The 16,764-nt window shown below is 35.4% G+C and overlaps 1 protein-coding gene across 2 annotated transcripts; it reads left to right on the plus strand.

The window, feature by feature from the left end:
• Positions 1 to 455: 455 nt before the first annotated feature.
• LOC108732339 (putative serine protease K12H4.7) lies at positions 456 to 15,646 on the plus strand. 2 transcript variants are annotated; one of them, XM_018463083.2, is made up of 11 exons: positions 456 to 567; positions 629 to 763; positions 2,760 to 2,941; positions 5,324 to 5,435; positions 7,568 to 7,691; positions 8,368 to 8,503; positions 10,814 to 11,067; positions 11,877 to 12,009; positions 12,865 to 13,034; positions 15,320 to 15,477; positions 15,553 to 15,646. In XM_018463083.2, the coding sequence occupies exons 1-10, from the start codon at positions 517 to 519 to the stop codon at positions 15,442 to 15,444; spliced, it is 1,422 nt and encodes a 473-aa protein (XP_018318585.1). In that variant the 5' UTR covers positions 456 to 516; the 3' UTR covers positions 15,445 to 15,477; positions 15,553 to 15,646. The 2 variants fall into 2 exon arrangements, with proteins under 2 accessions (XP_018318585.1, XP_018318584.1); XM_018463082.1 differs by having other exon boundaries at positions 15,320 to 15,592.
• Positions 15,647 to 16,764: the final 1,118 nt, after the last annotated feature.

A 16,764-nucleotide genomic window follows, 5' to 3' on the forward strand; every position in this document is an offset into this window, starting at 1 on the left:
TTAATGAGGTTCGCCGATAGGATATCGATGACCGTACTATTCGGCTGTTGTTTTTATATTGTATTCTCATTCGGCGTAAATTAGTATCATATCCCAAAGTTCTACCAAATTCTACCGTACTAAACGCCATTGTAACAACTACTGTTCTACACTGACCTCTGACAGTGACACACCAACCTACTTCCAATTAGACTGACTACATACATACAAATCTATAACATTATCAGTACGAAAGATTATTATAGGCCAGTTGTCATTGTAATTGTCAATGGTAATGAAATTTCTAATCTAGCAAATAACAAATAAAAAAAGTCCTTGTTTACGAGTGTTATTTGCTATACAAATCTTTTGCCACCCCCCTCCCCTTCCTACAAGGAAATGCACACTCACCATATCAATGTACCTGTTACAATTTAATAATTAAAAGTAATCTTATCATTAATCTTTATTATATTATATTGGCTTTATTAATTACTTATTGAAAGGGACTTAAGCATTCACTGAGATTCTGCTAAGATGAGAGCATTACTTAGTCTATTTCTTCTGACGTGTGTTATTGCTGTACAGGTAAACGATAATAACTTTTATTTTAATATAATTTGAATAAAAAGAAATTTAACATCCTTAGGGTCAAATATTTGGAAGCCGACATGGACCTCCCCCAATAGATGTTCCCATCGGTAGAGCCAGTTCACCCGTGTGGGCGAATATAACCCAAAAGGTTGATCATTTCAATCCTGCGAATAAAAGAACATGGACAATGGTAAGTTCGAAAATGTAATCTAAACTTTTAATTTGTAATTTGGGTAACTGTACCTATTAATACTAATAACTGAAAACATTTATTGAATTTTTGATATATTAATACTATATCTTGTACGGCGATATGGATCTACTTAATCAAGATCATCATGCTTGAAATAATACAAGCAGTTAAATAATGCCAAATATCATGTAGGTTTGAAAATTAAGGATAAATATCGATCTACATCACTACCTCATTACTTACTTACTATTTGTACCATGGCATAATAATCAGGGGTTCATTGCGGCCCGGCTACGAATTTCCATAATTCTGAAAACAACCACTTTTACACGTGTAAGCCAATAACGATAACACAATAAAAAGGTACTCTATAATCAAGATTAAACTGATAAACAAGCGACATCATTACTGAAACTGAAACAAATCTATCCCCTGGAGTTTATTTTAATCAATAAAAAATAGGTGCTAGGATAAGTAATATATCCAAAAATTTCTGAGTGGGAAGTTACCGTCACAGCAGTATTAGAATCTAGCAAGGAGGATTGAGAGATAGTTTTAAAAGGGAGCGATATTGACGAAACAGTCATCATCATCATAAGGTCGTCAGTCCTAAAACTTAAACAACCCACATCCCTAACCATTTGCGAACAGTAATCTAATCTAGGTCTACCTTTACCCCTGCTAACTCCCGTTTCTGCCTCCAGTATGTCTTTGACTAGTCCTTCATGCCTGAGAAGGTGTCCTGCTAACCTATACCGCCCATTTTTTTGACTTCCGCTGAGCCCTCCGTTCTCCTATTCTTTCTATTAACTCTTCATTTCTAAACTTCTCTATCCAGGGTATCCTCATCAGTCGTCTATAACACCACACTTCGAACGCTTCTAACCTTTTATTTTCCGCCGTACCCACCATCCATGTTTCGCACCCTTGCAGCGCCGCGCTCCAAACATACCCCTTTAATAATCTTTTTCGAATTTCTAAATCAACCGTTCGTGAGCGTAGAAGTAACTTCTTTTTATTGAAAGCGACACGACCATGCGCTATCCTCGGCTTAATATCCCTACTACTCCTTCCGTCCTGACTTATCTGACAACCAAATTCCTAAAATCAGCCACTTCTTATTCGTTGTTTCCCTACTTTTTCTTTCCTTGCATACCAGTATTTTTGTTTTACTTTTATTTATTTTCATACAGTACTGTTTTGTCAGTACCGCTTCCATTTTATTTAAAGTTATCTCTCCTCCTTGCTAGATGCTGATATTGCTATAAAAACAGTATCGCATGAAAATAAATAAAAGTAAAACAATAATAGGGAGGGAAGAAAAAGCGAATAGAAAGATAGGAGACGAAAAATTAGAAACAGTGACTGATTTTAGGTATCTAGGAAGTCAGATAAGTCAGGACCGAAGGAGTAGTAGGGATATAGAGCAGACGATAGCGCAGGGTCGGGTCACCTTCAATAAAAGGAAGTCACTTCTATGCTCGTGAACGGTTAATTTAAAAATTCCAAAACGATAACACTATAAGTAGGTACTCTATAATTAAAAGTAAACTGATAAACAAATGACATCATTCAATGAAACTGGAACAACTGTATCGCCTGGAATTTATTTTAAAAAATAAGAAATGGGTAATATACTCAAAAAAGCTTAATCTGCCCTGTGTTTGCGGCAGCGTCGGCGAAAGGTCATGGTGGTACCACAAAAATTTCTGAGTGGATAGTTACCGACACACAAATTTTTCTTAGATTCTATATTGCTAAAACTCAAAACTTATGCTTCACAAAATAAGTTTGTTTTTCATAGAATAATGATCTCGACAGCAGTTATTCATTACTAATTCCCTTTTTGCGAAAATTCTGCATTTTTACGGGAATTTATCAATAAACTTTATTCAATTACCGAATAGTTATCCTTTTTGTACTTATTTACATTTACTTGATATTTTTAATAGTCCAAAAAGCTGAATTTTCATTTAATTTTCTTTTTTCGTAGAGATATTTATACAATGACGAATGCTTTAAGAGTGGTGGCCCGATAATAATATTTCTTGGAGGTGAATGGGTCATATCAACCGACAATCTAATGGCCGGAGCAGTATACGACATAGCATGTGCAAATGGTGGATATATGTTCTATACTGAACACAGATATTATGGGAAAAGTCAGCCAACCAGGTATGTGATATGATAAATAATAAAAATTACCTTCAAAGATATTGATTGCTTCGAGACACTTAATTTATTAAATTAACGATAAGAAGAAAAAAGGAGTCATTTTTATTTTCAAAAATGTGCCTCTTTTAGCAACGCTGCCTCGATTTTTATTAAGCATTAACTTTGTTTTATATCTGTCTATCATCAACATCATCAACATAAGGCCGCCAGTTCTAAGACTGTTTGAATACGAACCTATACTCTTTCTTACTCCATCTTGAGCTAATCTTCGGATTACCCTAAAAGTAAAACAACCGACGTCCTTAACTATTTGCGAACAGTAAGCTAATCTAGGTCTACCTCTACTGCTGCTAACTCTTGTTTCTGCCTCTAATAAGTCTAATATGTTTCTCAATAGACCTTCATGCCTGAGATGGTGTCCTACCGACCTATCTTGCCTATTTGTTATTGACTTCCTTAAAGTCCCCTCTTCTCCTATTCTTTCTAATACGTCATCATTTATAACCCTCTCTATCCACGGTATCCTCACTATTCGTCTGTAACACTACATTTCGAAAGCTTCTAACCTTTTCTTTTCCGCCGCGGCCACAGTCCATGTTTAGCAATACCGCTTCTATTTCATTTAAAACTATCTCCAACTCCTCCTTGTTAGATTCTGATTCTGCTATATCATCGGCAAGTCTAAGCATGCTGATCTTTTTCCCTGTACAATAGTCATAATTTCACTCATAATGGTGATTAACCGATTTCCCGCGATGTAGTACTACATTTACTAATGTATGGTCAAAATCGTCACGAAAAGAATAAATTGCATAAACAGAGTTGCTAGTTGTCGACATTTACTAATAGATCTTAAAATATGCTTCGGGCAATCACACTAGCATATGCATTTATTTTATTTGAAATGTTTTCTTTTTGCATCAGCGGCAGTCCCATTTCGAGAACGAAATGTTGTAACTTGTTTATTGTATAGATTTACGGGTTATGACCGTTTAACAAACTGAAAAACCCTAAATAAGTAACAAAGTATATAAAATAAGAAAAATACTTTGTCAACATCAACCACATTGAAATAAAATGATAACAACAATAAATTCTCAATAAAACACTGGGCTATGTTTTCACTATCTTCAATTATTAAACAAATCTACAATTGCTTCAGCCGAAGGCCACTATCAAGTGCAATAAAATAACAATGACCAGTGTTTTATTGAGTTTTTTATTGCAATTATCATCATGCTTGACAATGATTTCGCCGGCCATTCTTAGGAACTTATTAGAAATAAAAGGAGTTTATATAAGTACAAAGTAAATAACATACAAGTTAGATCAACACATGAATCGATACTGCAATTTGTAGCAGACACAGAAATGTGAAAAACTGGATTGTCTAGAAACATGAAAATTTAGTTGTAATAAGGTAGGATGAGCAACAAAATTTTAAACTAGTATTTACGAAATGATTCAAGTGAAGATAGTCGTAACTTGACGGAGACTTATGAGTAGAGTTCGGATTATTATGCATTTGCATAACTGCATATTCTAATGCATATTTAACCCATTATTTGGTTAAAATGCATATTTTGGTCATTTTAAGTTTTATCTGCATATTTCGTAATTAAAACTTGTTTGAAAATATAATTATACGCTTACCAAGGTCAAATACTTACTCAACCCCCATGGGTTGCGTTCCGTTTACACAAATGTGAATTTCTTAAAATCGTCGACCAAAAAAGTGTTTTTAAAAATTTAATAGCAAACATATTGTAAATAGACAAATATTACCCTTAAAATTTGTTTTATTTCAATCTAAAAAACGACATTTGAAAGCATATTTAAATGCATATATTTAATATTTTAAATGCATATTTGCATGCATATTTTGTACTTTTTTAATGCATAAATATCCGAAGCCTGCTCATGAGTAATCATACTCGTAGTACTTTCCTCATGGGAGCAAACTTAGCCAAGATATATGAGTAATCATGCTCCTAGTAAAAAATCGATATGACATGTAACGCAAGGATTTATAATGAATATTTTCAAGTTTAATTTTCACATAGTTATATCGAGGGTATCGAACGTGGGATACATGGGTTAATTTTGAATTTACAGGGCTAGATGTAAATTAACTGGTGTGACTGAGTGAACTATGTAGACAATTGTTTAATCATTGTTAGGGTTTCGGAAGATTGATCTAATACAAATTATTTAATGAACTTTAGTGTAGTTACTTTATTTTATTTTTTATTAATTATTTATTTCTGCTGAGCTATTACAGAATTAAATCACTATGTAATTTTTTGATTAAATATAAATAAATAAATTATATTTGAATGATAAATAATTGGCATAAACGTTTATTTTAAATTATTTTTACAGTGATTGGAGTTCTGAAAGCTTAAAGTACCTTTCGGCCGATCAGGCTCTAGCAGACATAGCCTACTTTATCCAATACCAAAAGAAAAACGTCGAAGCCTTGCAAAACAGTTCAGTAAGTCTCATTAATTAGTATTTTACATAAACATATTCATGATATATTACTTATTTTCGTCAAGTTTCTATTCGATTAAACTGGTATTGCTTTTGAATTTGACCAGACAAGACTGCCAATAGAAAGTAAAAATATTAATTAAGCAATAATATATTATGGGCCCCGAAACTTGACGAACCTCTTGTACAAACTAGAGTGGGTGGATCAGCTTACGAGTTTCAATGGTTTAGAAAGCTGAACCATAGGTTCAACCATAATGGGGGGGAGGGGGGTTCTTAACGAGAAACCAGACAAAAACGGGTTCTTCAAAGAGGGCAGCAGCTCTTTCAGTACTCAGAGTGGCAGAGATCACGAGAATCGGTATGGCACTCTGATGCACAATACTGCGATGTGAAAGGCAACGGGAAACCACCACATTATGATATCCTAAGAAAAACAAACCGAACTCAAATGATGGCGGCATACTCTGGCGTAAACTAGTCCCCCATTCGGGCATCCGAATGGGGGACTATCTCGGCGGATATCATTAATAAGTGCAATAGGCTTTTGACAATCTTAAATGGAACAAGATGTTAAATATGCTGAAGAATGTAGGGATGAGTTACAGAGAAAAAAGAGTGGCACTTAGTTTGTATAAATAGCAACAGGCAGCTGTAGCGTAGAGTAGTCAAAAATTAAGAAGCGAGTCAGACTTCTTAATCTATACACTGAAGACGCGATCAACATCATTAAAAACAGTACACCTGTACGGATAGATATACAGGGGCGAAAGATTAGTGTGCTTAGATTTGCAGACAATATAGCAGTATTAGCATCTAGCAAGGAGTTAGAGATAGCCTTAAATAAAATGGTGTTAACAAAACAGTACTCTATGAAAATAAATAAAAGTAAAACAAAAATATTTGTATGCAAGGGAAGAAAAAGTGGGTAAAAAGCGAATATAAAGACAGGTGACGACAAATGTCCGGACGGAAGGAGCAGTAGGGATATAAAGCAGACGTTAGTGCTTCAATAAATTGCAATTCACTTTCATGCTCGCGAACGATTAATTTACAAATTCAAGATTGTTAAAAGTGAATGTTTGGAGCTCGGCGTTGTACGGGTGCGAAACATGGACGGTAGGCGCGGCGAAAAGGTATAGGTTAAAAGCGTCCGAAATGTGGTGTTACAGGCGAACGATGAGGATATCGTGGATAGAGAAGGTTAGAAATGAAGATGTATTAGAAAGAATAGGAGAACAGAGGACTCTTCGGAAGTCAATAAGAAATAGGCGAGATATGTTGGTAGGACACCTTCTCAGACATCAAGGTCTAGTCAGACATATTAGAGGTAGAAACAGTAGTTAGCAGGAGTAGATGTAGACTAGGGTTGCCACCTTTTCAGGCTTTACATAAAGTATTTCTCGACTAAAAGGTTAAAAAAAAAGTACTCGGCATAAAAATAAAGTATTTTATTTTTTGTTTTTAGAAACATATTTATTGTTACACCTAGCAGCCAGTAACAAATTGCTGTTGCTCTTAAATACATTAATAGGTTCTAAACATGGCAAACAAAGATTTAAGTAAACTAAAAGTTCATTTTTAATTAGTTTTAATGAAGCTTTATTCCTGTCAACCCGTCACTTTGCATTTATAATAGATAGAATACTCTTTCTGTAAATGCTAAAGTGGCCGAAACGGATAGCAAAAGTGACACTACTTTGAACAGATTTGGGAAATCAGGTTGTTCCGTAAATATGGCTTGCCATTTTTCTGTGCAATATTATTGATGTAAAAGTACTCTGAATTTCAAATAATCGCTTACAAAATTACGATGTTTACTTAAGGCCTTAAATAAAGTATTTTTGCGTACTTTATGTGTCTTGTAAAGAATAACGTACGCACAGTCGAAATAGAGTACAATAGTTTATAATAAAGTACGTGTGGCAACCCTAATGTAGACCTAGATTAGGTTACTGTTCGTAAATAGTTAAGGATGTGGGTTGTTCTAGTTTTAGGGAAGTGCTAAGATTAGCTCAGGATAGGAAGGGATGGAGGTGCGTATCCAACCAGTCTTAGGACTGACGACCTTACGATGATGAATAAATTAATAACAATGCAGAATGTAGTTGTCTTGATTAATTGTTATTTCAGGTCGTAGCAATTGGAATTTCTTATTCTGCAAGTCTTGCCACGTGGGCTCGCATCAAGTATCCTCATTTGGTTGACATTGCTTATGCCTCCAGTGGCCCACTTAATTCAAAAGTAGACTTCTATGGTAAGTTCATTCATTCGACAGTATAGGTGGTACTGATTTAAGTCATTTCGTAGTACGTCCGAAATTTTGATAGCACTCTAAGTTGTAACGTTTATGATTCGCATTACGTCGACGAAAATTATATAACCCTTACTGAAGAAGAACTGAGAAGGTAAAGAGACGTTGTGATAGGCATATTGTTCTTTATGAATGCAGCTACAAAGAACTCGGCACGTTATCAAGTCCTAAATAATAACCCCTATCGCTCGAAACAATACTATCGAATTGTCGATTACTTATTAAAATTAGCGAACCACTATTTGAGTTTTATTCTACCTTTAATGCAAACTTTTTTATTAACGTTGTCTGCTTCACAATAGTTAAGCTTTCTTTTCGCTTTTCTTCAGTATGTAATTAATTCCGATTAAACCTTGCCAAATCATCCCTGAAGATGCTGTCAGTACTTCTCTTGTGACTTATCCTTTGACTATAAATTTGTAATAATTTTTAAACTGTCAAAATAATCACAGTTTGGCTTAGTTCACGTAGCATGTAGCTGCTTTATATACGTAAACTCATGTTGAAATATCTTCCCTCAATTTAAAATATACTTTATTTTAATTTTGGGTGTAACAACAATTTGAAAATTACTATTTTAACTGAAAATGTTTATAATTGTTGAACCCTCTCTTTTTAGAATACTACGAAGTAATCAACGACAATCTGGCACGCGTTTCATCATCATGTTTGAATGTGATTAAATCAGCAACTTCGGAAATTGAGAGTTTACTTGAAACCGATGAAGGTATTGCCAATGTGTCAAAGTTATTCAAGTAAGTAGTTACCCTACAAAAGGATCCTATTGGTACTTATATGTAATTACGTATTTTGTGTACTTGCTGAATGAATAGGTTACCTATTCTAATGTCCTAACCTGCATATCTGTACTCAATCATTAAATGTTGACGATTTATCATTCAGGCCAAACATTTCTATATTCAAAAACTAATCTTAATCTTAAAAGTCTCGATTAGTACGTTCACCTTCCACTTCGTTGATACTTGTATCTATGTAGTGCAGTACTATACTATACCAAACACGAATATATTCATACATTAGGTGTCGAGGGAAGAAACAGGGTTTCTTCAGGTTTTCGGGTCGGGTGGCAAACGTGCAGTCTGAGATAACCCTATTTCTTCTCGACGTACGTATAGTATTTTTTGTCATGCTTGTGCGGAAAACTGGTCATTAAATTGATAGTTGGCGAAATAACAGTAAATTATTTAGAGGTTAGGAGGTCATTGTAGATTATACACATCGTCGAATAACTGATTTTTGCGCATAAACTTCAGCGCATGCGCTCAATGACTAATTTCATTGCCTCCTAGGGCTTACAATTCCGAACTAAAATCTGAATACCGGTATTTGATATTTGAAATTTGAAATATCGGGATACCGGTATTATTAATAAAAAATTTACTGGTTATATTTTTACTTACCTCAATTGTTATATTGACTTGTTAACAAATATTATATGAAATCAAATAAATATTGTTCTGAAACGAGTAGATATTATTTATTTTATTACATAGAGAGTAGGAGTAGATAGANTATGAAATAAGTTAATAAAAATAGAATTCTATGTTACATTTTACATATAATAGGCTCGTATGGCATTAAATAATTAATGAAGCAAAAAATATAATTAAATTGAAAGTATTTATGAAATAATATGAATGACTTGCGTTTTGTTTATTAAAGTATGCTCTTAAAAAACATAAACAATCAATCGTTTCATAATCAAGCGAGGTCCGAATTTTCCTACAAATATAACCCCGAAAAAGCTCTTTCTGATTCTACACTTGTCGGCACTATTCTCATTAAGAAATCATATACATTTTGTAAATACGTTCCTTTTGTTCCTGTTTTTTCAAAACAAAGTAATTTCATCTTTTATTTATCATAATTGCCGACCCGCCGCTTCTCGATGGTTCCAGACTCGGCTCGGTATGTGTAATAAATGTGCCTGATATTTTAAATTAGATTTATATTGTGCATAAATTCAATTTCTATCAACTAATGTAATACCAAAATACCGGTATTTTTACATAAATACCGGTTTTTAATAACGGACAAAAATCGGGATTCCGGTATTTGGGATCCCGGAATCCCGGTATTGTAAGCCCTTTTGCCTCCTGATTGAAAAACGTCTGACAAAAGGCAATATCTTCCTTATTTCATAGCACGCCAAACGAGCTTTCCGCGATAACATGACAAAACATTAATCTCACCAAATCACTACCTAACTCAATTCGTCACCGGAGTCATAAGGCCAAAGGCTGAATGGACAGGCACGTCCACGTCTTTCTACCTTGACCAATCTTCGCAAATCTAATGTAGGTCTACCTCTGCCCCTCTTAACCTATTCCTACTCTCTGCCTAACTCTTCATGAACGAGCAAGTGCCCCTTTCGAACGCATCTTTTTCCTTTCGTTTTCCGTCCACGTTTCACAGTAGTATGCTCTAAACATGCACTTTCAATAATCTTTTTAAACAAAGAAATTCGAAGTGATCAGTATTCTGTTGAAACTCCCAGACGCGGAACACGATTTCAATCTTATTGGATCTCATCAGCGCATCGCACACCGTTTCAACAGAACACAGTTTTATATATAAAACGCGCTGTGTTAAGAAAGCAGATGGAGTTGGTCTATGTTCATTTCAACGCGCTGATGAGATTCAATAAGATCGAAATCGCTTCACTTTCTTTGTTCGATTATCGTAAAGTGACTCACGTAGTTGTGAGCTACACCGTGGATTCAGTTCAGCAAGTAGATATTTATGTATTTAAATGGACCTTGTTGAGCATACTCCACTAAATGTAGCATTATACTACAGATGACGTTCACCTCGCCATTTGTATAATTTCATAAATCTTTTTTAAATTTCCAAATTAACCGATCACGAGCACAAAACAACGTAACATTCCCTTCGCTAGTGTTGCCCTTTCTATAGAGTATCAAAATTTGGTTAAAAATGGAATCCACCGTACCAATCGAGACCTTAATATCTAGCAAACCATAAGTTAATATAATAATAAATTTATTTTATTAAATTTGATTGCTCGTTATCTCTTACTTCAGCACTTGCCAAACAATGAACGTAACGGAGCCCGCTCGTTCTTTCTTCTTCAATAGAGTAGCAGACGTTTTTGCAACATTAGTACAGTATGCGATACCGGGTGATATCGAAAGCGCTTGTTCCCAAATCGAAAATGCGACAGGTTCTAATGCAGAAAAGATGGCTTCCTATGTCAGAGCACAGCGTGACTCCTGCATGTTACTATACAATAATTTCTTAGATCTGTACACATCTCCTAATATAACATTACGTGTCAGTAAGTATTCCAAATATTTAAGTTATTAGTCTTATCTCAAGTCTTACAGTTTATTACATTGCAAAAAGAAAATGCCTCAACACCAATACGCTGTAGTCCCTTTATATTATAACAGCCCCTTTATATTTATTGTCAAAACAATAGATCATACTTAAATTACTAAATTAAGCATTTTCTTTCAAGTAAAAGGTAGAAATAAGAGCTTTTGCTACAATTCGTATTCATTATCTGTAGCCTTGCAAGGAAATGCTTCGGATTGACAAAGTAAAAGGTCCAGATTATCCGCTACCCATTTGGATAATTTAGTTGAAACTTGCATTGTCCAATCAACGTATGTGTGTTCAGTGACAATTCTTTATTTTATTTGTTTAATACATTCCTGATGTACTTGTGCTGTATTAAAAGTTAACAAATTTAAATTGGTTCGCACAACAACGCAGAAATAATTTCATTTCCCGCACAAGTGAGACGGTTGCTCCACTCCACTCTTCAAATCTATATAACATTTAAAATCTGATTTTCGTAGTGTTCATCTTGGTTTGTAGTATTTTCTTGTACGTAAATGCACGATATCGGCCATAACAAGCACAACACTGGGACCATTTAACTAAAGATTACTTATACAAGTCCTTTTAGATAGATTTTAACACAAAAACAGTTCTACCAAACGGCGTCCTCCCGAATCCTAAGCAATGGTCTAAACCTCTAGGTCATGTTGATCGGTTAGAGAGAGACACATCAATTTTAGTTATATATGAAAACTTACAAACGTATTATATTTACTTGTACAAGGTAGTAACTTCTTACAGATCGCCCGTGGAACTATCAATTTTGCACACAATTTGGTTGGTTTCAAACTTCGACATCCAGTAAACAGCCTTTTGGTAACACGTTTCCTTTGGACTTATATCGTCACCGTTGCGAAGATTTATTCGGAGTGAAGTAAGCCCGAGTATAATGAAATAAGTTAATAAAAATAGACTAAGGTAAAAAGGCCCTGGTTTAATGGTTAGAAGGTATGATGAGGTTCTAGAAAAATATTGAAGAAGGCAAAGTCTAGAGTTGAAAATAAGTAAGACTAAGGATCGTAAATTATGAGAAGTTATAAAAGTTTAGGGGAAGGGGATATAAGAAGGCAAGTATAGAGAACTATAGAGAATTTAGAATTGGAACAGGAAATAGGTATGATAAAGAAAGCGAGTGAGTTAAAATTGAATAAGGACAAATAAACAAACAGGATTGAATGGGAATGTGTGTGGGAGAAGTGGTGAGAGTAAGATGAAAAAAATTAATAAGTTGACATATTGGATTGTATGAAGGCTTTATTGTGGGAGCATTGGACGCCAAAAGATATGAATGAAATATGAAATATTGAGGTAATAGCAAGGCTTAGAGGAGAAAAAGAAAGTAGAGGCTGCAAATTTTACCAAGACTACAAAGAAATAAAGAAATAATAGGTGGAGGTGGTGATGAGATTAAAGTGAGAGTGCTTAATAAAAAAGACATAAATGAGATAATAAATAGGATTTATTTTTCTGTATTATAGCTCAGTGGCTGTTTTTGTAGATTAAGGAGATTTGTTTTTTGTTATTTTTGTTGTATTAGTATGATAAAGGCTTTCAGGAAGGTGAGTATCTACATTAATTAGGGGTGAGTCTAATGTATTTACCTATTTACTACACTTTCGTTTATTATTATTCTTCACCATAGACGACATTAAACAGTCTAAAACTTTCTTATCAATCAATGTAGTTACTGATACACGTTAAATTAAACTTGTACAATATTTTAAACTAGATACAATGAAACAGTGACGAGTAATGGTGTGGAAAGAACAAATTTTTTCAATGGAGCTGTTACTCCAGAAATATCCCGATACATTTCAGTGCAAGGTAGCGTTGATCCTTGGAACCCGGTTGGACTCTTGAAAGATCTTCATCCTACGGCACTCGGCTTTTTTGTTCAAGGTAGGCCAATAATGTTAGAATGTAATAAGCAACCGTTAAGTTTTCTACTTAGACAAACAAATCGACTTGCTCATATCCTTCCGCAGTTCAATTCTTCCAGTTCAGATTAACAATACACTCCCTATAAATTATGATTCTTCATTTCATGTTTTGTTTGTGTTGGTGTACTAATTATTCTGAAATATGTTTGTTAATACTACTGTAGTTTTTAAACTTCTAAGGTTTTTATGAATCAATAGCTAATAGAAATACAATAGCTGATCGAAGAATGAAATGCATTGACATTGAATAGTGGTTAATATCAAATATCAATGTCAAAGCGTTTTATATATATAGTATTAATATAATTATATTAGTTCGACAGGTCTATGACCTAATAAGTACGGTTTGTCGTAGTTGCCGTTGTCACCTCTCGTAGCGTAGTGATCAGAGCGTTGCTGCAAAAAAGTAAAAGGTACTGAGTTCGATTCCCTGCGAGTGTGTGACAACAGATACAGAGTTTCCCGCATTAACCTAAACTACTTAATAGTGGTTAAAAATTGAAGATCAATCAATATATCAGACAAGTGGAAATTACATAAATAGAAAATATTAATGTGAAAATTCATTTTCAGTTTTCCATCCCCTACAAACTACCCCAGGCTAATGAGGGAAAATTTTTGTTTGTATTCTAACACCCCACCGGGAATCGATTCCAGGACCTGTAGCTTTACGCACCAACGCTCTGACCACTAAGCTACGAGAAATGACAACATCAACACCGACAAACCGAGCTTAAAAGGTTACAGATTTAACAACAACAAAAATTTTCCCTCATTAACCTGAAGTAATTTGTAGTGGATGGAAAATTGAAAATAAAATTTCACATTCATATTAGATATTAACCACAATTATTATTAAAAAAATGCCATACATAAATAGTCTTTTCCACCTGTATGGTGACGGTTCAACGGTAAGAACGTTCCAGCCCGACGATTTCGTCGTCGAACCTACCCACCAGACTTGGTCGTTTGACATACGAAGTCGCCCGACCGAATCACCGCGCACCGTCAAACCGTTGCACCGCGCATCGTTCAACCGTTGCACCGCGCATTGTTCAACCGTTGCACCGCGAATAGTTCAACCGCTGCACCGCGCATCGTTCAACCGTTGCACCGCGCATCGTCGAGCCGTTGCACCGCGCATCGTTCAACCGTTGCACCGCGCATCGTCGGTTCAACCGCTGCACCGCGCATCGTCGAACCGTTGCACCGCGCATCGTTCAACCGTTGCACCGCGCATCGTTCAACCGTTGCATCGCGCATCGTCGAACCGTTGCACCGCGCATCGTCGAACCGTTGCACCGCGCATCGTTCAACCGTTGCACCGCGCATTGTTCAACCGTTGCACCGCGCATCGTCGGACCGTTGCACCGCGCATCGTCGGTTCAACCGCTGTACCGCGCATTGTTCAACCGTTGCACCGCGCATCGTTCAACCGTTGCACCGCGCATCGTTCAACCGTTGCATCGCGCATCGTCGAACCATTGCACCGCGAATAGTCGACTCGTTACACCGCGCATTGTCGAATCGTTGCACCGCGAATAGTTCAAACGTTGCACTGCGCATCGTCGAACCGTTGCACCGCACGTTGTGCAACTGTTGCACCGCGCGAACTACCAACCGTTGAATCGGACGGGCGACTTTTCGTCCGTTGACTGATTAAGTTTGGCGGGTCGGACCAATGCACCGCGCATCGGCGAACAGTTGACCGCGAATATTTCAACTGTTGCACCGCTCATCGTCCAACCGTTGACCGCGAATATTTCAACTGTTGCACCGGGTATCATTCAACCGGTGTACCGCGCATCGTCGAATCGTTGCACCGCGGATAGGTCAACCGTTGCACCGCGTGTCGTCAAACCGTTACACCGGGTGTTGTTAGACAGGCAATTATCAACCAAAAGCGTTTATTATTTGATTTGATTAATATTTATTAAGTTCGAACGTTTCAAGATCGATAAAGGTCGAATGACTCTAACAAAGAGTTTGATCGAAAGACGAAATGCCAGTGGAAATTACATAATCAATAAACATCATTTTACTCCTTAATGGTTACTACTAATTAATAAAATTTTCATGTATCATTGCGGAAGACTGTACAAACGATCTATTAATTTATATCGTTTTGTGTTAACACCATCTTAATTAATAATGCTTTCATTTGACCAAATATCAGAAGTGAACAGATAAAATCCAATTGTAGGTACTTTTTTTACTGATCAATATTTTTTTTTTTTAATTTAGGTTCATCCCACGGTGCCGATCTCGGTTCCATATCAGATAGTGATTCCGAGCAACTGAGAAAAACAAAACTTACAATTCGTTCAACAATAAAAAAATGGTTGGACGAAATAAAAAATGAAATATGACCGGAAATGCTATAATAATTGTTACAACAACTTCATTTCATTTATAATTTCTAATTTCTTACGTCCTTGTAAAATTAGGTGAACCTACTATGTATATGCAAATGTGATGTTTAATCAGTAATAAATAAAATGAATGGCGATTGGGGAATTTTTAGAAATTTTTTAGAAGATTACCTACTTCAGTCAATTTTGAATGGTAAAGTTCGTCCGTCCCCCCATTTGAAACACTGACTCATCTAAAAATGTAAGGAACATATGTAAACAAAAAAAATAAGTGTCGATCTATTAAGAAATACACAAAGAATCAGCGTCAGTGGATTTATAATACTTGTGAAGCTGCAGATCATAGAACTTTTGTAAATAAAATAGTAAAGATGTTTAATTGAATGGTGAATTAAAGGCATATACACCTATCGTTTCGTACCTCAGAATAAGACACGAAGTCTTTATACTATTACTTTGTGGTGTCCATCAAGGCTTTTTTCTTCAGTAATGACTAAAGTCGCTTATCAAGCTGAAAATGAAATCAAGCACGTAAGTCAAGGGCTTGACTGTCCTATACAGAAATACGTTAACTTAATGTCATAAAAGCATTTTAATCCACTGTATGGGTATATTAACATTAAACTGTCACTTTTCAAATGTATAGGGACTGACCTTTTAAATAAAAGATTATGAGTAATAATACCTCATAGTCAATCTTTTAATACAAAATGCTGGTATTGTGCATAAATCGAATAGATCAGTATTTAATGTCAAGTAACGCCTAAATAATTAAGGTAACCTGGCCTAACCAGTAACTAATTACATTCTAACCGTTTCGTAATTATGACGATCAATGCAATACACTTTTGTTTCATAATGTATTTAATTATTTATATATCAATGGGCAAAAGTACTATTATAAGTATTTATAAAACAATAATGTCGCCGTAAGTGAAATAATGTTCGAACGTATGAATTCATAAATTCGTTAGTTAATTTTTAAACATAAAGAAGTCAGACAGCCAGGTAACGATGCTTCTTGCAAACTGTTCTGCACAAGTAGATTGTATTGCTATGAATGAGAGAATGAAATTTTAATAAATCTTTCTTATTTCTTTTTTAAAAAAGTTTAAATACGAGGGTGGATTGATAAGTTTCCGGCCTAACCAAGAGATGACGCCACTAGGCCTACCTTGAGGTGACATTCTATAGTACCATCCTTGGATAGCTTGTAGCTATAGTTTCAGCCCGATCTCCTTGCTAGTGTAGGTTTGACAGCACGCTGAACAAGACGCCTCTGTGGTTTTCGTAAAAATGGAAAAGCAGGAAAATCGT

This window comes from Agrilus planipennis, unplaced genomic scaffold, assembly GCF_000699045.2.
Source record: "Agrilus planipennis isolate EAB-ADULT unplaced genomic scaffold, Apla_2.0 scaffold30, whole genome shotgun sequence".
NCBI lineage: Eukaryota > Metazoa > Arthropoda > Insecta > Coleoptera > Buprestidae > Agrilus > Agrilus planipennis.